This window comes from Somniosus microcephalus, unplaced genomic scaffold (assembly GCF_052327205.1).
Source record: "Somniosus microcephalus isolate GS21.2 unplaced genomic scaffold, FLI_Smic_1.0 unresolved_chr6, whole genome shotgun sequence".
Lineage (NCBI taxonomy): Eukaryota > Metazoa > Chordata > Chondrichthyes > Squaliformes > Somniosidae > Somniosus > Somniosus microcephalus.
Genome location: NW_028225184.1, coordinates 3,573,059 through 3,597,358, shown reverse-complemented (window position 1 = coordinate 3,597,358; position 24,300 = coordinate 3,573,059). Strand labels below are relative to the sequence as shown.

General features: G+C 49.1%; 1 protein-coding gene and 1 long non-coding RNA gene across 2 annotated transcripts; both read right to left on the bottom strand.

Annotated features, from left to right (window-relative positions):
- Positions 1 to 6,214: 6,214 nt before the first annotated feature.
- On the bottom strand, positions 6,215 to 12,405 carry LOC147086919 (uncharacterized). Its single transcript, XM_085978159.1, has one exon. The coding sequence runs from the start codon at positions 11,319 to 11,321 to the stop codon at positions 10,380 to 10,382; it is 942 nt and encodes a 313-aa protein (XP_085834285.1). The 5' UTR covers positions 11,322 to 12,405; the 3' UTR covers positions 6,215 to 10,379.
- LOC147086918 (uncharacterized) lies at positions 6,215 to 13,668 on the bottom strand. Its single transcript, XR_015075586.1, has 2 exons — positions 13,592 to 13,668; positions 6,215 to 9,461 (listed from the first exon to the last, which is right to left on the bottom strand). It is a non-coding gene; the product is annotated as an uncharacterized LOC147086918 (long non-coding RNA).
- Positions 13,669 to 24,300: the final 10,632 nt, after the last annotated feature.

The following is a 24,300-nucleotide window of genomic DNA, read 5'->3' as shown; positions in this document are numbered from 1 at the left end:
GACGGGGTACTGAACTGGTAAGATCAGCTATGATCTCAGACGAAGATCAGCCATGATCTCATTGAATGGCGGAGCAGGCTCGAAGGGCCGAATGGCCTACTCCTGTTCCTATCTCTGTTTCTATCCCACTCAGTCCCTTCATAAGCTTGGTAAAAATTCTCCAATTCCTTATCCTTTCCACTTCGATCATAAGCTAGGGTTACATGAGGTGGGGGTTCATCTTTTAAGTCCAGAGTCCACCATTGTGGGGTGATAGAGACGTAACATTGTCTTTTAGGGGCCCATGGTTTTACAGTTATTCCTTCGTTCCCACACTCAAGTCTTAGTTGAAATGCACATAACAGGTCTCTGGCCATGAGATTGCAATCCAGCCCATTTGTGATCACGAATTGGTGTTTCACAGACTCATTTTGAAATGCTACTTCAACTGGTTCTGATATCGGGTACTGGCACACTTGTCCTTGGAATCCGGACAGGCTTTGTGTCTCCCCGGATTTAGGGAGATTGAGTTCTGATCGGACAGATGACATAGCAGCTTCGGTGTCTACCAGAAACGTATGTCGGCTCCCTTCAATCAGCAGGGATAGAACGGGCTCCTTGTCCGACTGGAACCCGTTTGCCACGAGGTTGGCTAGTCAGTACTGGGGAAACGGATTATTCTGGGAGAAGTCTGTATATCTTCCTCGTCCCCAATTTCCCTGCCAACCTCCCCGTTGTCCTTGCATGTGGCCCCCTCTTCCTTGTCTTCGGGAGGGACATTCCCTGCTCCAATGGCCTTGCTGGCCACAATTAAAACAGGTATCTGACCCTGCTTGCCTCCCTCCTCTTCCTCTATCGCCGAAATTTTGTCTTGGGGGAGCGTAGGGTGGGCCATAATTAGGGACGGTTGGTCCGTTGGGATGGCTGGTATCTCTGTACCCTTGTCTATCAACCCACCCTGGGACGCAGTACTGGGGCTCCGTCTGATATCCTATCACATCTTGGGTGGGCTTTGGCTCTTCCTTTTTATCACGTACTCAGTCTTGACCTTGACCTGGGGCTGACTCTCCTGACTCTTACTCTCTTTCCAATAATATTTCACTGCCCTGGCCATCTGGCTGGGACTATTCTCTGACCAGTCCATATTGTTAGTCTTAATTGCTTCAGACACCGAGGTTGGTAGACAATTTATCAGGATAGCACAGTATTGCGGCGAGTTTGCTCTGTTCCGGTAATTAGCATCTCCTGACTGACTCCGATATACCTCAGAGAATCTCTCTAGGAATTCCACTGCTCCCTCGCCCTTTCGTGGTTTAGTATCCAACACCTTGGATATGTCAATGGGTTTCTGCAGCGTGGTGGTTAAAGCAGTGAGTATGGTGCGTTCACGAGCAGCACTCTGTGCGTGTTGAGCCTCTAATGTGGCATGGTCCTCAAAGCCTACGTTAACCAAAAACCTTGCGTGTTCGGCGGGAGTCAAGATCTGCTGTACTAACGCCCATAAGTCTGTTGATTCAGCATTATAGACGAGTATAGTAGTCCGGAGGAATTCTACAAACAAGGTGGGGGATTTCTTCCAATCTGGCATCCCGGTTAAGATAGCCATTATCTCGTTAGGTTTCCAGGGGTAGAAGATACCTATGGTTCGGGGGTTATCGGCGGCCACTGGAATATTCGCGTTAAAGGCAGGGTTAGGCATTTGTCTCACCAGCAACTGCCGGGGTGTCGGTTTATTTCTGGCGGGTCTCTCGGTATCGGATTCTGATTCCAGGGATGAAAAGTCGTCTCCTGAATCTCCACTGTCAATGTCACTATGGTCCCGGCACTCTAAAAAGGACCTTAAAGCCTTGCGGGTACTCTGGCTCTGACTCTCTAGTCTCTGACTTTGAATCATCTGCCTTTGATTTCTCCGTTTTCGTGACCTTGATGGACTGGGTTGGGGTGGGGAGGGTGTCATCGGGGGCCGATTATTCTTAGTCCTGAGTCGGGTGTAAAAGGCAACAGGGTCGGTATACTGGGGACCCGGTTGTTGGTCTCCCATCTGGACCGGCGGGGGATTATTTACTTGAACCGTGACTGACGGCGGCGGGGAAACGGCACTGGCAGATACTTGAGGTGTCGGCGCGGGGGTTTGTACAGCTGGTGCGGGTGCCACCGGGGGATAAATGTTAACGTACGGGGGGGGAGCGTGGGGAACAACCTGAGCCCTGTGATTCCATTCGTCCAAATCATCATCACCATCTCCCTCTGTCAAGGCAAGGCCAACCATTGGATTATGTAATCCACTCTTATCAGCCTTTCCAGGCTCGCTCATGGTCTTTTCAGGCTCCTGTTTTGAGCGTTTCTCATGAGCGCATTCCTTTTTCAATACCTCTACTGATTTGACTACCCCTCCCCCTGTCAGTGCTATTCCTAATTTTAAGGCATTATCCTGCCAACTTGCTAGCAAGGAAGTTTCTTTCAGTTCCTGACAGTACTGTCTCCATAGGGCAATTAGTTCTTTGGCAGTGGTGCCCCTGTTACTTTTCCAAATTAGTTCTTGAGCCTTTTTAGCGGCATCTAGATTCTTAGTTCCTCCTAGTGGCCATTGATCACTTCCTAATTTCTTATTTAATCCTCCCGACAACTGTCTGAGTTGCTTCGCTTTGTCAGGATGTTGTTCACAAAGGGTCTGTAAGGCGCTACCCGATTCAGTCGTGGTATCTAAACAGTTACCCATCTTACTCCCCTTGTGAACTTTACACAGTCGCGTTTTAAACTTGTTCAGAGCCTAGGCGGGCCAAGTGAGATACGAGGTCGACGCGTTACCTGACACAAGTGCTTATTTCTAAGTTTACACAGTTCCTAGTTATTCCCTCAGTACGTATACTGACCCTCAGTGATATCCGATCACTGACCCTCAGCGATATCTGATCACTGACCCTCAGTGATATCCGATCACTGACCTAATCACCTATCCCTTCCAGTATTCGCCAGACTGACTTGGATCTCGGCGGGACACCACACGGGAGTTAGCGATTGGCCAACTCGTCGTCAGACTGGTGGAATCAGAGGAAAACCAAGGTAGTACAGGAAACTACTTACATCGGGGGCCCATTTCCTCTCTCCACGTCCGAGACAATTCAACTCTTAGTTCGCAAACTCTTGGTGACTGTCCGTTGAGATCCCACTTCTGACACCAAATGTTAGAACGGATTCTTTTACCCTCAGTCTGGTTCAGTAAACACTGAGTCGAACAACTGGAGAATTCAAACGATTTATTATCCGCGGAGTCTTACTCTGATATATCGACACCGACTCCTGCAAGAGTCTGCGAATCCAACAGAGCAAGCAATTTGCCATACCGTGTGCTACATTACTTTACTTGCATTTGAGAAGACATTAACACATCGTACATTCTGAGCCAATCCTGAGCTGTGCACATATACATTTAATTTGATTTCCTGGCCTGGCAGTTTGAAATAAAGAAGTCACATTTAACTGAATGGGTTACAGTTAAGTAAATATCCTGGTAATGTGCTCATGATCACCTAAACATTATGGTAATGCGTTTGCAATCATGGTAATGCGTTTTCTGATCGCCTATTGTCTGTGTAACTTCTGCACACTGACTTATATTGTTCCTAACAGCAAGGTGTGACATTTGTGGGCGCCAGCCATATTAGCAGCCAAAGATCAGTTTAGCCTTTTTATTTTACTTCTTGCTGCCTTCGCAGTTTCTGGTTCCTTGACCTTGGTATTCTCACAAACACCCCACACTCCTCACTAACACTCTGATATACACCACACTCCTCACTGTAACACTGATATACCCCACACTCCGCACTGTAACACACTGATATACCACACACCCCTCACTGTAACTCTCTGATATACCCCACACCCCTCACTGTAACACTGATATACCCCACACCCCTCACTGTAACACTCTGATATACCCCACACCTCACTGTAAATACTGATATACCCCACATCCCTCACTGTAACACTCTGATATACACCACTCCTCACTGTAAGTCTCTGATATACACACTCCTCACTGTAAGTCTCTGATATACCCCACACCCCTCACTGCAAATCTCTGATATACACCACACTCCTCACTCTAAGTCTCTGATATACCTCACACCCCTCACTGTAACACTCTGATATATCCCACACTTTAATCCACTCTTACATATCCCAAACCTCTCACTGTAACAGATCGATAAACCCAACTCACCCCACTTTAACACACTGATGCACCCCACACCCCTCAATGTTACACTCTGATATAACCAAAACTGATCATTGTAAAACTCTTATATACCCCACAACCCTCACACTAAAATTCTGGTATACCTCACTACACTCTGATATATCCAGCACACCTCACTGAAACACTCAGATACAACCCACTCTCTTAAATACCATAAACCTCTCACTGTAACACACTGATTATACTTCCGACACCCCTCACTGAAACAATCTGATATAACCCACACCCATCACTATAACAATCTGATATACCACACACCCCTCACTGTAACTCTGATACACCACACGCCACTCAATGTAACACCCTCTGATATAAACCACCCCTCACTGTAACACTCTGTTATACCCCACATCCCTCAGTTGAAAACTGTGATATACCCCACGCCCCTCACTGTAACACTGATATACACCATACACCTCTCTGTAACGCTCTGATATTCCCCACAGCATTCACTTTAACACTGATATACCCCTCACCTTAATCCTCTCTTAGTTATACCAAACCTCTCACTGTGACCCACAGATCTATCCCACTCACCTCACTTTTAACACTCTGATTTACCCCACACCCCTCATTGTTACACTCTGATATATCCCACACCCCTCACTGTAACACTCTGATACACCCAACACCACTCACTGTAACACTCTGATAGACCCCTCACTTTAATCCTCACTTACATGTCCCAAACCTCTCTCAATAACATGTCGATATACCCCACTCACCTCACATTAACACTCTGATATACCACTCACACCCCAATGTAACAATCTGATGTAAACCCAGACCCCTCACAGTAATACTCTGACAAACTCAACACCCCTCACTCTAACACTCTGGTATACCTCACTATACTCTGATATACCCAGCACCCCTCACTACAACACTCAGATACAACCCACTGACTTAAATACCACAAACCTCTCAATATAACATTCTGATATACCCTACACCTCTCATTGAAACTCTACTAGATATCGAACGTCCCTCACTGTAACACGCTGATGATACATCCGACACCCCTCACTGAAACATTCTGATATAACCCACACCCATCAATATAACAATCCGATATTTCGCACACTCCTCACTGTAACATGCTGATACACCCCACGCCCCTCACTGTAACACCCTCTGACATACACCACACCCCTTAATGTAACACTGATATACCACAGACCCCTCACTGTAACACTCTGTTATACGCCACATCCCTCAGTTGAAAATTGTGATATACCCCACACCCCTCACTGTAGCACTGATATACCCCACACCCCTCACTGTAATGCTCTGATATTCCCCACAGCATTCACTTTAACACTCTGATATACCCGTCAATTTAATCCTCTCTTAGGTATCCCAAACCTTTCACTCTGACCCTCGGATATATCCCACTCACCTCACTTTAACCCTCTGATATACCCCACACCCCTCAATGTAACCCTCTGATATACCCCACACCTCTCAATATAACACTCTGATAAAACCCAGATCCCTCACTGTAAAACTCTGACATACACCACAACCCTCACTCTAACACTCTGGTATAACTCATTACACTCTGATATACCCAGCACCCCTCACTGAAACACACAGATAGACCCCACTCTCAAATACCACACACCTCTCACACTAACACACTGGTAAAACCCACAACACTCATTGTTCCCCACACCCTTCACTGAAAAATTCTGATTTAACCACACCCATCATTATAACAATCTGATATACCCTTCACCCCTCACTGTACAACCCTGATATACACCATGCCCCTCACTGTAGCACTCTCGGTACACACCACCCCCTCACTGTAACCATCTATCAGTAAGAAAGTCTGTGACTACACAAACCGCTCTGGGTCCAGGTATATTGTGTATCAGTAAAACAGTCCGTGACTACACAAACCACTCTGGGTCCAGGTATATTGTGTATCAGTAAAACAGTCCGTGACTACACAAACCGCTCTGGGTCCAGGTGTATTGTGTATCAGTAAAACAGGTTTATTAAGCATTAAACAGCCAGCACAAAGAAGTAGTACTTAACAAGAAGATAGTCACAGTCTGATCGTTGAAACCCCGGCGTTCCTTCAGAGTGTCCGCGGCACAAGTCTCCTGATGTATCTTGCTGTGTTCCGTTGACCCACGTGCGCTTCCTTGGGATCTTGCTGTGTTCTGTTGACCGAAGCTCCTATCAATCTCTGGTTACAGGGTGCGCTGCTTTCAATGTTCAAAACCTGTACCTTTATACCCTTTTCCCTCTCGTTTTGCCGACGTGGCAGTAATTGATCCTCTAACACCTGGTAAAAAGTCTTGCTCCCTCGTTAGCCATCTTATGACCTTGTTTGATCCTTCTGACTTTTTCTCCATGCATTACAAAGTGCCTTTATCTCAGATTTTTTGCATCTGTGTTCACTATGGAGAAGGACGATGTAGACATAAAAATTGGGCAGGGGGACTGTGATATACTTGAACATATTAGCATCGAGAGGGAGGAGGTACTAGCAGTTTTAGCAGGCTTAAAAGTGGATAAATCCCCAGGCCCGGACGAGATGTATCCCAGGCTGCTGTATGAGGCAAAGGAGGAGATTGCAGGGGCTTTGACACAAATTTTCAGAACCTCTCTGGCCACAGGGGATGTGCCAGAGGACTGGAGAACAGCTAACGTAGTACCATTATTCAAGAAGGGTAGTAGGGATAAACCAGGGAATAACAGGCCAGTGAGCCTAACATCAGTGGTAGGGAAATTATTGGAAAAAATTCTGAGGGACAGAATTAGTCTCCACTTGGAGAAGCAAGGATTAATCAGGGATAGCCAGCACGGCTTTGTCAAGGGAAGATCATGTCTGACCAATTTGATTGAATTTTTCGAGGGGGTGACTAGGTGTGTGGATGAGGGTAGTGCAGTGGATGTGGTATACATGGATTTCAGTAAGGCTTTCGATAAAGTCCCGCATAGGAGACTGGTCAAGAAGGTAAGAGCCCATGGGATCCAGGGTGCCTTGGCACATTGGATCCAAAACTGGCTTAGTAGCAGAAGGCAGAGGGTGATGGTCAAAGGTTGTTTTTGTGACTGGAAGCCTGTGTCCAGTGAGGTACCGCAGGGATCGGTGCTGGGTCCCTTGCTGTTTGTGGTCTACATTATTGATTTGGATGTGAATGTAAAAGGTATGATCAGTAACTTCGCAGATGACACGAAAATTGGTGGGGTGGTAAATAGGATAGCCTCAGTCTGCAGGACGATATAGATGGGTTGGTCAGATGGGCAGAACAGTGGCAAATGGAATTTAACCCTGAAAAGTGTGAGGTGATGCATTTCGGAGGGATTAACAAGGCAAGGGAATACACAATGAATGGTAAGACCCTAGGAAAGACAGAGGATCAGAGGGGCCTTGGTGTGCATGTACATAGATCCCTGAAGGCAGCAGAACAGGTGGATAAGGTGGTTAAAAAGGCATATGGGATACTTACCTTCATTAGCCGAGGCATAGAATATAAGAGCAGGGAGGTTATGATGGAGCTGTACAAAACGCTGGTAAGGCCACAGCTGGAGTACTGTGTGCAGTTCTGGTCGCCACACTATAGGAAGGATGTGATGGCTTTGGAGAGGGTGCACAGGAGATTCACCAGGATGGTACCTGGGCTGGAGCACTTCAGCTATGAAGAGAGTCTGGACAGGCTGGGGTTGTTTTCCTTGGAGCAGAGAAGGCTGAGGGGGGACCTGATTGAGGTGTACAAAAGTATGAGGGGCATAGATAGGGTGGATACAAAGGAACTTTTCCCCTTAGTAGAGGGGTCAATAACCAGGGGGCATAGATTCAAGGTAAGGGGCAGGAGGTTTAGAGGGGATTTGAGGAAGAACTTTTTCACCCAGAGGGTGGTTGGAATCTGGAACTCACTGCCTGAAAGGGTGGTAGAGGCAGGAACCCTCACAACATTCAAGAAGCATTTAGATGAGCACTTGAAACGCCATAGCATACAAGGCTACGGACCAAATGCTGGGAAATGGGATTAGACAGGGCTTGATGGCCGGCGCGGACGCGATGTGCCGAAGGGCCTCTCTCTGCTGTATAACTCTGACTCTATGTTCACTTTTCACACAAAACTTCCTAGAATGTTGACAAAACAGTCGGTCCATCCGATAGCTGGACCAATGAAGGACGTCTCCAACTCTTATCTATCTCTCTAGTTTTTATCTCTTTAAGCATAATATTGCTGAATTCCTCGTCTCCATAAACTTAGCACAACATTCCATTACTTCAGTAATTTTAAACAGAGGTTTTAGTCAGGTTGGCATAATCCCATCCTGCTTTGCTCTCAGCCATTCTCCATTTTATGCAGGCTTTTAGGGTCTAACATACAATTGCACATATTATAGTTATATAAAAATGGTTATCGAATCTTAATAATGTTTACTAAATCCTACAGGTACACCCTATCCTACAGATCCCTACCTTGAGGGCGAGGCATTTGCCGACCCCTCAAAACTAAAATCTTACATATGGATTATTTTTCTTCCGCTTATGTAACTCTAACATGTTCTGGGCTGTGATCATATTTAAATGTGATTGGGCATTGGACTTTAGGTGTTTCAGGTAGCAGGTGTAGAATAGTAAGCACATCATTACCACAAGTTGGGATATGACCAGTACATGGGAAATTATCCTAATCCAATGAGGAATTTCCATGCTTGTCCCTATGTTGTCTTATTAGTCCTAACAATTTTTGACTCCCTACCTTGTGACATTTGTGTTTAACTGGGTAGATCTTAAACAAACTTCTGATCTTACATAGTTCAAAGTTTTACTCCATGGGTTACATATCTCAAATACAAAATCATTACAAGTTGGAGAACAACCAGAGCGTGTGAAATAATACAAGCCTAAGGGCATGCTGATGTATTAAGCCCAATATCCCACCAGTGTGTGTTGTCCCTTATGCTTTCAATTTCAATATCTATTCTCCAGTTGTCTTGCTCAAAAACATAAAAATGCTTTAGGGAGGAGTTCAGTCGTATCATGAGCTCACTGAAACCCTCAAACAATAGGGGAATGTCTGGTCTGAATTGTGCCACATAACTGTGCAGCTCCTACTTAAAAACGTGTTGGTTGATGGGCCAGGTCCCGTTAGACCCGTAAACCATGGTAGTTGTGGTGGTAGTGACACAGGAGGCACCACCAAAATCACCTCAGACTGGATTCGTACTGGTTTTTCCCACGCTCTGTTACCTACAAAACATAATTATTACAGTCACAGTTAAATTCAGTCTTACAATCATTTGAAGCGACATTACAGTTTCACATCTACTTCCTGATCTTCCAAGTCGAGATCCTTTCTCCCTTCCGTTTTTCAAAATAGCGGCCACGGGATCTTTTACACCCACCTGAGAGGGCAGACGGGGCAGCGATTTAACGTCACATTCGAAAGATGGCACCTCTGACAGAGCAGCTCTCCCTCAGTACTGCCCTGGCTTGTCAGCCTAGATTACGTGCTCAAGTCTCCAGAGTGGGACTCAAACTCACGACCTTCTGACTCTAGAGGTGAGAGTGTCGCCCACTGAGCCGAGGCTGACCCCTCTTAAACTCCAGCCTAGTTACTGGGGTTATCAGCATCTTCAAACTGCCTCCCCCCCACCACCCCCCCGACCCCGTAATTGCCATTATTAACACAGAACAGTCCTTCATGTGATTAACAGCAGAATGGGACCAGTGTGCTCAGGTGTGAACTCGTTGGTGTCTCAGCAGCTCAGATGAACTGGTGAATCCCTTTTCACACACTGAGCAAGTGAACGGCCTCTCCCCGGTGTGCAGTCGCTGGTGTCTCACCAGGGTCGATGACTCACCAAACCTCTTCCCGCAGTGAGAGCAGCTGAACGGCCTCTCCCCGGTGTGGATGCGTCGATGCATCTTCAGGTTCTTGGAGCATTTGAAACTCTTGTCGCAGTCGGAACATTTAAATGGCCTCGCGTCAGTGTGAACCAGCTGGTGCCGCCGCAGAGAGCAGGGACGACTGAAACCTTTCCCGCACTTGGAGCAGGTGAACGGCCACTCGTCAGTGTGAACTCGCTGGTGTTCCCGTAGAGAGGCGGAATGTGTGAATCCTTTCCCGCACTCGGAGCAGGAGAACGGCCTCTCGTCAGTGTGAACTCACTGGTGCAGCCACAGAGAGGAGTGACGAGTGAATCCTTTCCCGCACTCGGAGCAGGGGAACGGCCTCTCGTCAGTGTGAACTCGCTGGTGTATCAGCAGAAAGTCGGAACGTGTGAATCCTTTCCCACACTCGGAGCAGGAGAATGGCCTCTCGTCAGTGTGAATCAGCTGGTGTTCCCGCAGAGAGGAGGGACGAGTGAATCCTTTCCCGCACTCGGAGCAGGTGAACGGCCTCTCATCAGTGTGAACAAGCTGATGTATCCGCAGAGAGGAGGGACAATTGAATCCTTTCCCGCACTCGGAGCAGGAGAATGGCCTCTCGTCAGTGTGAACCAGCTGGTGTATCAGCAGGGCGTAGGAGAGAGTGAATCCCTTCCCACACACTGGGCAGGTGAACGCCCTCTCCCCGGTGTGAACTCGCTGGTGCTGTATCAGGTCGCTGGACCTTCTGAAGCTCTTCTTGCAGTCGGAGCACTGAAAAGGTCTCTCATCGGTGTGAACACGCTCATGTATCAACAGGTTCCAAGACTGTTTAAACCTCTTTTCACAGTGAGAGCAGGCGAACGGCCTCTCCCCGGTGTGAACTCGCCGGTGTCTCAGCAGGGCGGATTGTTGAGTGAATCCCTTCCCGCACACGGAGCAAGCGAACAGCTTCTCCCCGGTGTGAACTCGCTGGTGTTTCAGCAGGGCGGATTGTTGAGTGAATCCCTTCCCACACATGGAGCAGGTGAACGGCCATTTCATGGAGTGACTGCGTTGATGAGTCTCCAGCTCGGAGAGGCAACTGAATCCCTTCCCGCATTCCTGACATTTGCACAGACTCTCCTCGCTTTGCTTACACTTGTGCCTCCCCAGGCTGCACCTTCGGTTGAATCCACGTCCACACACAAGACACGTGTGCAGTTTGCCCGCATTCTGATTGCTGCTTTCCGCTTCCATATGTCGATGATATTCAGGTCCTGATGAATCCAGTGACTCTCTCAGATCTTCGTGTGAAGTTTGCGTTAAGCTGCCCGTCTGCAATTCCTCCCCTTGCAAGAGACGGTAAAACAGGTTTATATAAGTAATTAATGTAAATACAGGAGAGAAAATAAAGAAAGACTGGCCTTTACACAGCGCATTTCACAATCAACGGTTTTACAGCCAATGAAGTACTTTTTGAAGTGTAGTCGCTGTTGTAATGTGGGAAACACTGCAGCCAATTTGCATGATACATAATGGCCAGGACACCAGGGATAACTCTCCTGCCCTTCTTCGAAATAGTGGGATCGTTTATGTCCACCTGAATGTCTCATCCGAAAGATGGCCCTCCGACAGTGCGGCGCTCCCTCAGTACTGCCCCTCCGACAGTGCAGCGCTCCCTCAGTACTGCCCCTCCGACAGTGCGGTGCTCCCATAGTACTGCCCTTCCGACAGTGCAGCGCTCCCTCAGTACTGCCCCTCCGTCAGTGTGGTGCTGCCTCAGTACCGCCCCTCCGACAGTGTGGTGCTGCCTCAGTACCGCCCCTCCGACAGTGCAGTGCTCCCTCAGTACTGACCCTCCGACAGGGCTGCGCCCCCTAAGCACCGCTCCTTCGGCACTGTCCCGGAGTGTCAGCCTAGGTTTATGTGCTCGAGTCCCTGGAGTGGGGTCTTTGAACCCACAACTTTCGGACTCAGAGACGAGGGTGCTCCCAATGGAGCCACTGGCTGGCTCTCAAGGTCTTTCACATCCTTGCTAAAGTGCGGTGGCCGGGGGAATTGTCACTGTCCCTTTAATCAGAAGACAACACGAGGGGGGGAGGAAGTCGCTTCAAATATGGAGGGGGGTGGGTGTCCCTTTAAATGTGGAGAGGTGGGGCCACGCATGCTCATTGGGCCCCCCCACGAATGCGAGGTTATCCACTTTGGTGGCAAAAACAGGAAGGCAGATTATTATCTGAATGGCAATAGATTGGGAGAAGGGGAAGTGCAAAGAGACCTGGGTGTCCTTGTGCACCAATCGCTGAAGGTAAGCATGCAGGTGCAGCAGGCGGATAAGAAGGCAAATGTTATGTTGGCCTTCGTAGCGAGAGGGTTCGAGTACAGGAACAAGGATGTCTTGCTGCAGTTGTACAGGGCCTTGGTGAGACAACACCTTGAGTATTGTGTGCAGTTTTGGTCGCCTTATCGGAGGAAGGATGTTCTTGCAATGGAGGGAGTGCAGCGAAGATTCACCAAACTGATACCTGGGATGGCAGGAATGACGTATGAGGAGAGATTGGGTCGATTGGGCTTGTACTCGCTGGAGTTTAGAAGAATGAGAGGGGATCTCATTGAAACTTATAAAATTCTAACATGACTAGACAGACTAGATGCAGGATGTTCCTGATGGTTGTGGGTTCCAGAACCAGGGGTCGCATAGAAACTTAGAAACATAGAAGATAGGAGCAGGAGTAGGCCATTCGGCCCCTCGAGCCTGCTCCGCCATTCAATGAGATCATGGCTGATCATCCAAATTCAGTACCCTGTCCCTGCCTTCTCCCCATAACCCTTGATCCCTTTAGCCTTAAGAAATATATCTAACTCCTTCTTGAATATATTTAATGAATTGGCCTCCACCACCTTCTGTGGTAGAAAATTCCACAGGTTCACCACTCTCTGGGTGAAGAAATTCCTCCTCATCTCAGTCCTAAATGGCTTACCCCTTATCTTTAGATTTAGAGATGAGGAAGAATTACTTCACCCAGAGAGAGGTGAACCTGTGGAATTCTCTACCACAGAAGGCACTTGAAGCCAATTCATTAAATATATTCAAGAAGGAGTTGGATATATTTCTTAAGGCTAAAGGGAGCAAGGGATATGGGGCGAAGGCAGGGACTGGGTACTTAATTTGGATGATCAGCCATGATCTCATTGAATAGCGGAGCAGGCTCGAGTGGCCGAAAGGCCTACTCCTATCTTCTCTGTTTCATCATAAGAATACATGAGAGGGGGTGTCCCTTTAAATGTAGAGGGGGCGGGTGTCCCTTTAAATGTGGAGAGGCGGGTCCGCGCATGCTCATTCAGCCCCACCACAACACCAGGCTGCCAGTGCGCCTGCGCGGGGTCTCCGGGGAGCAGCCGGAAGGCCGGGCCCGGTGAAGAGGCGGAATCAGCGGCTGGGGTAAAGTCAACTGTTGGGGAATCGATTTAAGTCGAGGTGAGGAGCGGAGACCGAGATTATAAAGTAAAAGACGAGAAAACCAAACCTGAGTCGGGCGGGCGGGACCACCGCGGACGTCAGACGGAGCGGATTGAGCCTCGCGGGGGGGCGGAGTGAGCCGGAGCAACGTGAATCTGACTGACGGGAGCGCGGACCAATAGGAAGAGGGCTAAGCTGGGAGGACTGAACTGGGCGGCCTGGTCCTCCAATCAATGGCGGCGCGGCTAGGGGGCGGGACCTTCCTCCCCGGCGCTGGTAGGCTGGGGCCCGATTGTGACGTCTTCAGAGGAAGAGGCAATTCAGGTGGATGGAGGCCCGGCCTGTGACTGACGGGAGCTTTGACCAATTGGACGAGGGCGGACTGAACTGGGCGGCCTGGTCCGTCAACCAATGGCGGCGCGCAAGGGGGCGGGGCCACCTCTCCAGCTCAGGTGCGCTGGGGCCGATTGTGAGGCGCTGTCCCCAGCTGAGAGCAGCTCAGTCAGCACAGAGCTGGGGCTGGAATCTGGGAGAGGGGCCGCAGTCAGCACAGAGCTGGGGCTGGAATCTGGGAGAGGGGCCGCAGTCAGCACAGAGCTGGGGCTGGAATCTGGGAGAGGGGCCGCAGTCAGCACAGAGCTGGGGCTGGAATCTGGGAGAGGGGCCGCAGTCAGCACAGAGCTGGGGCTGGAATCTGGGAGAGGGGCCGCAGGAAGCACAGAGCTGGGGCTGGAATCTGGGAGAGGGGCCGCATTCAGCACAGAGCTGGGGCTGGAATCTGGGAGAGGGGCCGCAGTCAGCACAGAGCTGGGGCTGGAATCTGGGAGAGGGGCCGCAGGCGGCACAGAGCTGGGGCTGGAATCTGGGAAAGGGGCAGCGGGCCTGGCAAAGGGGCACAAGCTTCACAATACAAGCTTCTTTGACATGCACATTTGTTTCCTGCAGACAAACTTGGTCACCCTGCAAAAAAAACTAACAATTCATCATAACTCCCCTGCTTTAGGGGAGGCATAGAGTGCAAAAAGCAAGGAAGTTATGGTGAAACTGTGTGAAAGACTGGAGTCAGCTGTGGCTCAGTGGATAGTAGAGTCAGAAGGTTGTTGGTTCAAGATAGACTTGCACTTGTAAGAACATAAGAAATAGGAGCAGGAGTCAGCCATTCGGCCCTTCGAGCCTGCTCATATACATATAAATGACCTGGATATTGCAATGCAGTGTAGAATTTCTAAATTTGCCGATGTCACCAAACTTGGGCGTGTGGCAAACAGTGAGGGTGATACCAATCGACTGTATCAGGACATGGAAAGGCTAGCAGAATGGGCAGATGGAATTTAATATAGAGAAACATAGAAGATAGGAACAGGAGTAGGCTATTCGGCCCTACGGGCCTGCTCCGCCATTCAATGAGACCATGGCTGATCATCCAAATTCAGTACCCTGTCCCTGCTTTCTCCCCATATCCCTTGATCCCTTTAGCCTTAAGGCTATATTCAAGAAAGAGTTGGATATATTTCTTAAGAAATATATCCAACTCTTTCTTGAATATATTTAATGAACTGGCCTCCACCGCCCTCTGTGGCAGAGAATTCCACAGGTTCACCACTCTCTGGGTGAAGAAATTCCTCCTCATTTCAGTCCTAAATGGCTTACCCCTTATCCTTAGACTATGACACCTGGTTCTGGACTCCCCGGCCATCAGAACCATCCTTCCTGCATCTAGCCTGTCCAGGCCTGACAGAATTTTATAGGTTTCGATGAGATCCCCTCTCAATCTTCTAAACTCCAGTGAGTATAAGCCCAATCGACCCAATCTCTCCTCATACGTCATTCCTGCCATCCCAGGTATCAGCCTGGTGAATCTTCGCTGCACTCCTTCCATGGCAAGAACGTCCTTCCTCAGGTAAGGCGACCAAAACTGCACACAATACTCAAGGTGCGGTCTCACCAAGGCCCTGTACAACTGTAGCAAGACATCCTTGTTCCTGTACTCGAACCCTCTTGCTACGAAGGCCAACATACCATTTGCCTTCTTAAGCGCCTGCTGCACCTGCATGCTTACCTTCAGCGACTGGTGCACAAGGACACCCAGGTCTCTTTGCACTTCCCCTTCTCCCAATCTATTGCCATTCAAATAATAATCTGTCTTCCTGTTTTTGCCACCAAAAAGTGGATAGCCTCACATTTATCCACATAGTGCATTTGCCATGTTTCTGCCCAATCACCCAACCTGTCCAAATCGTACTGGAGTTTCACGACATCCTCCCACCCAGCTTTGTGTCGTCTGCAAATTTGGAGATATTACATCCAATTCCCTCGCCCAGATCATTAATAAATATTGTGAACAGCTGGGGTCCTAGGACCGATCCTTGCGGTACCCCACTATTCACTGCCTGCCACTCGGAAAACGACCCATTTATTCCAACTCTTTGCTTTCTATCCGCCAACCAGTTCACTATCCAAGTTAATACCTTGCCCCCAATCCCACGTGCCTTAATTTTGCACGCGGGACCTTATCGAAAGCCTTCTGAAAGTCCAAATACACCACATCCACTGGTTCTCCCTTATCTATTTTACCAGTTACATCCTCAAAAAATTCCAGTAGATTAGTCAAGCATGATTTACCTTCTGTAAATCCATGTCGACTTTGTCCAATCCTGTCACTGCTTTCCAAGTCTTCTGCTATTGCATCTTTTATAATGGACTCTAGCATTTTCCCCACTACCGATGTCAGGCTTACCGGTCTATAATTCCCCGCTTTTTCTCTGCCACCTTTTTTGAATAGTGGGGTAACATTAGCTACCCTCCAATTCATGGGTATTGTTCCAGAATCTATTGAGTTCTGGAAGATGATCAGCAATGCATCTATTATTTCTAGGGCCACTTCCTTAAGTACCCTGGGATGTAGATTATCAGGCCCTGGGGATTTATCGGCCTTCAGTCCCATCAATTTTCCTAACACCATTTCCCTACAAATACTGAGTTCTTTCAGTTCCACCCTTTCATCAGACCCTATGTTCCGCGGTATTTCTGGGAGGTTATTTGTGTCCTCCTTTGTGAAGACAGAACCAAAATATGTATTTAGTTGTTCTGCCATTTCTTTGTTACCCATTATAAATTCCCCTGATTCTGACTGCAAGGGACCTACGCTTGACTTCACCAATCTTTTTCTCTTCACATATCTATGAAAGCTTACTCTCATATTCTATTTTCCCTTTCTGAATTAATCCCTTTGTCCTACTTTGTTGAATCCTAAACTGCTCCCAATCTTCAGGATTATTGCTTTTTCTGGCCAATTCATATGTCCTCTCCTTGGATCTTACTTTCCCTTGTTAGCCACGGTTGAGTCACCTTTTTTGTTTTATTTTTATGCCAAACTGGGATGAACAAATTCTGTAGCTCATCCATTCGGTCTTTGAATGTTTGCCATTGCCTCTCCACCGTCAACACTTTGAGTGCCATTCCCCAATCAATCCTACCCAACTCGCTCCTCAGACCATCGTAGTTTCCTTTATTTAAATTGAGGACCCTAGTCTCTGAGTCAACTACTTCATTCTCCATCTTAATGAAGAATTCAATCATATTATGATTGCTCCGACCCAAGGGGCCTCGTACAACAAGATTGCTAATTAATTCTTTCTCATTACATAATACCCAGTCTAAGATGGCCTGATCTCTGGTTGGTTCCTCGACATATTAGTCCAGGAAACCATCCCGTAAACACACCAGGAATTCCTCCTCCACAGTATTGTTACTAATTTGGTTAGCCCAATCTATATGTAGATTAAAGTCACCCATGACGACTGCTGTGCCCTTATTGCACGCTTCTTTAATTTCCCTTTCAATGCCATCCCCAACCTCCGCCTTACTGTTTGGAGGTCTATATACCACTCCCACTAATGTTTTTTTCCCCTTAGTATTCCTCAATTCTACCCATACAGATTCCACATCATCAGAGCTAATATCCTTCATTACAATTGTGTTAATCCCTTCTTTAACCAGTAATGCTACCCCACCTCCCTTTCCTGAATATCGAATACCCTTGGATGTTGAGTTCCCAGTCTTGGCCATCCTTGACCCACGTTTCTGTAATCCCAACCAAATCATATTCGTTTACCTCTATTTGCGCAGCCAATTCATCCACCTTATTACAAATGCTCCTCGCATTAAGACACAAAGCCTTCAGGCTTGTTTTTTTAACGCTCTTAGACCTATTAGAATTATTATTTACTGTGGCCACGTTTGATTTAACCCATTGATTTCTCTGACTGCCGCTTTTGCTTTTCTCCTTCCTATCTTTTGCTTTTATCCTTGTTTCCCTTTCCTCTGTCTCCCTGCTCAGGTTCCCAACCCCCTGCCATTTTAGTTTAAACCCTCCCCCACAGCACTAGCAAACACTCCCCCTAGGACATCGGTTCCAGCCCTGCCCAGGTGCAGACCGACCGGTTCCAATGTCCCAGGAACTTGAATCCCTCCCCCTGGCACCATTCCTCTCGCCACGTATTCATCTGAATTATCCTTCTATTTCTACTCTGACTAGTACGTGGCACTGGTAGCAATCCTGAGATTATTACCTTTGAGGTCCTGTTTCTTAATTTACCTCCTAACTCCCTATATTCCGCTTTTTGCCTATATGCACCACGACAACTGGCTGTTCACCCTCCCCTTCCAAAATGTTCTGCAGCCGCTTGGAGACATCCTTGACCCTTGCACCAGGGAGGCAACACACAATCCTTGAGTCTCGTTTGCGGCCGCAGAAACACCTATCTATTCCCCTTACAATTGAATCCCCTATTACGATAGCTCTACCCCTCTTTTTCCTCCCATTCTGTGCAGCAAAGCCACCCCTGGTGCCAGGAAGTTGGCTGCTGCTGCCTTCCTCTGATAAGCCATCTCCCCCAACAGTTCTCAAAGTGGTGTACCTGTTGGAGAGGGGGATGGCCACGGGGGACCCCTGCATTACCTGCCTGCGCCTAGTACTCTGCCTGGTGGTCACCCGTTCCCTTTCTTCGTGTCCAACTCCTTAAACATGCTGTGAACGCTCCAGTATGCATCCAATCGCAGCTGCAATGTGGTCTGTCAGTAGCTGCAGCTGGATGCACTTCCTGCACATGTAGTTGTCAGGGACACAGGAAGTGTCCCCGAGTATCACGTGGCCGGGCTGTCCTGCCATGACTTACCCTTTAGTTAATTGAATTTAAATTAAATCAATGAATCCCACTAATTATACTACAGTTAACTGGTTTACCAACAGTCCCTGCTACACCAGAGACCTTAGAAAATATAAACCAGAGTTAAGAAATCCCGCTCCAGGGACTTGAGCATATAAAGCAAGGCTGACACTCCACTGCAGTGCTGAGGGAGTGCCGCACTGTCGGAGGGGCAGTACTGAGGGAGCGCTGCTCCATGGCAGGGGCAGTAGTGAGGGAGCGCCGCACTGTCGGAGGGGCAGTACTGAGGGAGCACCACGCTGTCGGAGGGGGTGGGTGTCCCTGTAAAGGGACACCCCCCCCTCGTGTTCTTCAGATTAAACAAAGAAGAAACATAGAAGATAGGACCAGGAGTCGGCCATTCGGCCCGTCGAGCCTGCTCCGCCATTCAATGAGATCATCCAAACTCAGTACCCTGTTCCTGCTTTCTCCTCATATCCCTTGATCCCTTTAGCCTTAAGGAATATGTCTAACTCCTTCTTGAATATATTTAATGAATTGGCCTCTACTGCCTTCTATGGCAGAGAATTCCACAGGTTCACTACTCTCTGGGTGAAGAAATTCCTCTTCATCTCTAAGGATAAGGGGTAAGCCATTTAGGAGAGATGAGGATGAATTTCGGGAGGGGGCAGGGCCTGTTCGGAGCGGCGCGTGCGGAGTAGGGGGAGGGGCCTGTTCAGCGCTCACCTCCAACGATGAGAACAACAACAACTTGTATTTCTATAGTGCCTTTAACGTAGGAAAACGTCCCAAGGTGCATTGTAAGACATTGAAAAATGTGACCCTGAGCCACAAAAGGAGAAATTAGGGCAGATGGCCAAAAGCTTGGTCACAGTGGTGGGTTTTGATCAGCCATGATCTCATTGAGAGGGGGAGAAGTTCAAAGAGGGAATTCCAGAGCTTAGGGCCGAGGCAACAGAAGACACGGCCACTGATGGTGCAGCGATTATAATCAGGGATGCTCCAGAGGGCAGAATTGGAGGAACGCAGATGTCGGGGGGCGGGGGAGGTTGTTTTCTTTGGAACCGAGGAGGCTGAGGGGAGACCTGATTGAGGTGTATAAAAGTATGAGGGGCCGAGATAGGAAGGACCTATTTCCCTTGGCAGAGGAGTCCACAACCAGGGGGCGTAGATTTAAAGTAATTGGACGGAGCTTTAGAGGGGAGTTGAGGAGAAATGTTTTCACCCAGTGGGTGGTGGGGGTCTGGAACTCACTGCCTGACAGGGTGGTAGAGGCAGAAACTCTCATCACATTTTAAAAGGTACTTGGATGTGCACCTGAAGTGCCGTAACCTACAGGGCTATGGACCAAGTGCTGGAAAGTGGGATTAGTGTGGACAGCACTTAATCGGCCGGCACGGACAAGATGGGCCAAATGGCCTCCTTCTGTGCTTCTATTGCGGGGGACGGTGGTTGTGAGGCTGGAGGGAATAACTAAGATAGGTAGGGACGAGGCCATGGAGGGATTTGAAAACAAGGATGAGTATTTTGAAATCGAATCATTGCTTAACCGGGAGCCAGTGTAGGTCAGCGAGCACAGGGGTGATGGGTGAACGGGACTTGGCGTTGAGTTACGACACGGGCAGTTTTGGATCACCTCAAGTTTAAATTGGGTAGAATGTGGGAGGCCAGCCAGGAGAGCATTGGAATAGTCGAGTCTAGGAGGTAAGAAAGGCCCGGGGTGAGGGTTTCAGCAGCGGATGAGCTGAGGGAAGTGCGGAGATGGGCGATGTTACCCAGGTGGAAGTAGGCGGTTGTTGAGATACCGCGGCAAACGTGGGAGTCGAGACCAGAGTTAGTAAAACACAACTGCTTTATTCAACCTCATGGCAAACAGAAACTGGAAAAGCCCGCGCATCCACTTAAATACTCCCCAGACAGGAAGTGCTCCTGGCAGCCTGTCCCTGCGGGAAACAAGTGGCTGGGGGCGTCTGCTTAAACTGTCCGTGCCACCACAGAGCTCCCCCCAGAATCCGCTTAGGAGGTGTAGACGAGTCGTGACGGTAGTCTGATGGTTCTGCCGGAGCGGCCGCCGGTCTAGTTGGTGGGGCCGGGCGGTTCGCCGCCGGCTGTGCTGGCGGGACGGCCTCTAGTTAGAGGCCGGGCCACGGGGACCTGTTCCCCTGGTTCTGTATGTGCTGGTTTGAGCCGGTCGATGTAGACTGTGTCGACCCTGTCACCGAGCCGCAGCTTGAAGACCTTGTTCCCGGTTTGTAGTACCTCGTACGGTCCGTCATAGGGGGGTCGCAGGGGCCCGCGGTGCGCGTCGTGTCACACGAAGACGAAGCGCGCCTGCTGTAAGTTTGGCGGGACGTGAGGTGCGAGTTTGCCGTGTCGGTTGACCGGAAGTGGGGCGAACTGCTGAGCGGAAGAGAAAGAGTTGAGCCGCTGCTGTTTGGCCGACCAAGGCGTGGTAGCCTCCGGAAGGAATTCGCCTGGGACGCGCAGCGGTTGTCCGTAGACAAACTCCGCTGCCGAGGACTGGAGGTCTTCCTTGACCGCGGTGCGTAGGCCTAGTAGCACCCATGGTAGGCGGTCAGTCCAGGTACTGTCCTGCAGGCCGGCACGGAGTGAGGCCTTGAGTGACCTGTGGAAGCGTTCACACAGCACATTGGCCTGCGGGTGGTACGCCGTGGTTCGGTGGAGCATCACCCCGAGGTTGCGTGCTGTGGCCGTCCAGAGCTCGGAGGTGAACTGGGCGCCTCTGTCGGAGGTTATGTCGGCTGGTACGCCAAACCTTGCGACGTCGGCTGTAGTGGTGCGGCACTGCCTCAGGCCAGCGTGTGTAGCGGTCGACCATCGTGAGGAGATAAGTTTGGCCTTGCGATGGCGGCAGAGGACCGACGATGTCGACGTGTACGTGGTCGAAGCGGCGGCTGGGTACCTCGAAGTCTCCCAGGGGTGCTTTTGTGTGTAGCTGTACCTTAGCCCATTGGCAGGTGAGGCAGGAGGTGGCCCAAGTCCGAACATCTTTGCTGAGGCCGCGCCAGACGAAACGCTGGGAGAGGAGTTTGACGGATGCGTGGGCACCCAGATGGGAGAGCGCGTGTAGCGCAAAGATGCGGCGGCGCCAGGTTGCAGGGACAACCGGCCTGGGTTGGCCGAGTGAGACGTCGCAAGTGACTGCCGTGGCTTCGGGCCCGTGCGCGACCTTGGCTAGGTGTAGCCCTGGCAGGCTGGTAGCAAAAATAATAGGGTAATAATAGTGGGGGATTTCAACTTCCCCAATATAAATTGGGATAGTCAGAGTGTGAAAGGCTTAGAGGGTGCAGAATTCTTAAAGTGCATCCAGGAGAGCTTTTTGAGCCAACATGTAGAAAGTCCTACAAGAGAGGGGGCGGTACTGGACCTAATTCTGGGGAATGTAGCCGGGCAAGTGGTGGAAGTGTCAGTAGGAGAGCATTTTGGCGACAGTGACCATAATTCGGTGAGATTTAAGGTGGTCATGGAAAAAGACAAAGACGGCCCGGAAATAAGGGTTCTAAATTGGGGGAAGGCCGATTTTAATATGATAAGGCAGGATCTGGCCAAATTGGACTGGGAGCAGCTACTTATAGGAAAATCCGCATCAAAACAGTGGGAGACTTTCAGAAGGGAAATAGAGAGAGTACAACGCCAACATGTTCCTGTAAAGGTCAAGGGTGGGACCAACAAGCAAAGGGAACCTTGGATGACAAGGGATATACAAAAATGCATTAGAAATAAAAGGGGGGCTTTTGGCAGTTACAAAAGACTAAAGACGGAAGAAGCCCTAGAGGAGTATAAAAAATGCAGGGGCATACTTAAAAAAGAAATTAGGAGGGCGAGGAGGGGCCATGAAATAACACTGGCGAGCAAAATAAAGGAAAATCCTAAGATGTTTTATAAGTATATTAAGGGCAAGAGGATAACCAGGGAAAGGGTAGGGCCCATTAGGGACCAAAGTGGCAATCTGTGTGTAGAGCCAGATGATGTAGGCGGGGTTTTAAATGAATTTTTTGCATCTGTGTTCACTATGGAGAAAGACGATGCAGACATAGAAATCGGGCAAGGGGGCTGTGACATACTTGAACATATTAGCATCGAGAGGGAGGAGGTGCTAGCGGTTTTAGCAGGCCAAAAAGTGGATAAATCCCCAGGCCCAGACGAGATGTATCCCAGGCTGCTGTGGGAGGCAAAGGAGGAGATTGCAGGGGCTCTGACACAAATTTTCAGAACCTCTCTGGCCACAGGGGATGTACCAGAGGACTGGAGAACAGCTAACGTAGTACCATTATTCAAGAAGGGTAGCAGGGATAAACCAGGGAATTACAGGCCAGTGAGCCTAACATCTGTGGTAGGGAAATTATTGGAAAAAATTCTGAGGGACAAAATTAGTCTCCACTTGGAGAGGCAAGGATTAATCGGGGATAGTCAGCATGGCTTTGTCAAGGGTAAATCATGTCTGACAAATCTGATTGAATTTTTCGAGGGGGTGACTAGGGGGGTGGATGAGGGAAATGCTGTGGATGTGGTTTACATGGACTTCAGTAAAGCTTTTGACAAAGTCCCGCATAGGAGACTGGTCAAGAAGGTAAGAGCCCATGGGATCCAGGGTGCCTTGGCGCGTTGGATCCTAAACTGGCTGAGTGGCAGGAGGCAGAGGGTGCTGGTCGAAGGTTGCTTTTGTGACTGGAAGCCTGTGTCCAGTGGGGTACCTCAGGGATCGGTGCTGGGTCCCTTGTTGTTTGTGATCTACATAAATGATTTGGATGAGAATGTAAAAGGTATGATCAGTAAGTTCGCAGATGACACGAAAATTGGTGGGGTGGTAAATTGTGAGGAGGAAAGCCTCAGGCTACAGGACGATATAAACGGGTTGGTCAGATGGGCGGAAAAGTGGCAAATGGAATTTAACCCTGAAAAGTGCGAGGTGATGCATTTTGGACGGACAAATAAGGCAAGGGAATACACAATGAGTGGTAGGACCCTAGGAAGTACAGAGGGTCAGAGGGACCTTGGTGTACATGTACATAGATCCCTGAAGGCAGCGGAACAGGTAGATAAGGTGGTTAAAAAGGCATATGGGATACTTGCCTTCATTAGCCGAGGCATAGAATATAAGAGCAGGGAGGTTATGATGGAACTGTACAAAACGCTGGTGAGGCCACAGCTGGAGTACTGTGTGCAGTTCTGGTCGCCTCACTATAGGAAGGATGTGATTGCTTTGGAGAGGGTGCAGAGAAGATTCACTGGGATGGAGCGCCTCGGCTATGAAGAGAGGCTGGACAGGCTGGGGTTGTTTTCCTTGGAGCAAAGAAGGCTGAGGGGGGACCTGATTGAGGTGTACAAAATGATGAGGGGCATAGATAGGGTAGACAAAGAGGAACTTTTCCCCTTAGTAGGGGGGTCAATAACAAGGGGGCATAGATTCAGGGTAAGGGGCAGGAGATTTAGAGGGGATTTGAGGAGGAACTTCTTCACCCAGAGGGTGGTTGGAATGTGGAACTCAATGCCTGAAAGGGTGGTAGAGGCAGGAACCCTCACAACATTCAAGAAGCATTTGGATGAGCACTTGAAATGCCATTGCATACAAGGCTATGGACCAAAT

What these genes read in the sequence shown, in the direction of transcription:
- LOC147086919 (XM_085978159.1), bottom strand. Translation starts at nt 11,321, where the DNA reads ATGGAAGCGGAAAGCAGCAATCAGAATGCGGGCAAACTGCACACGTGT.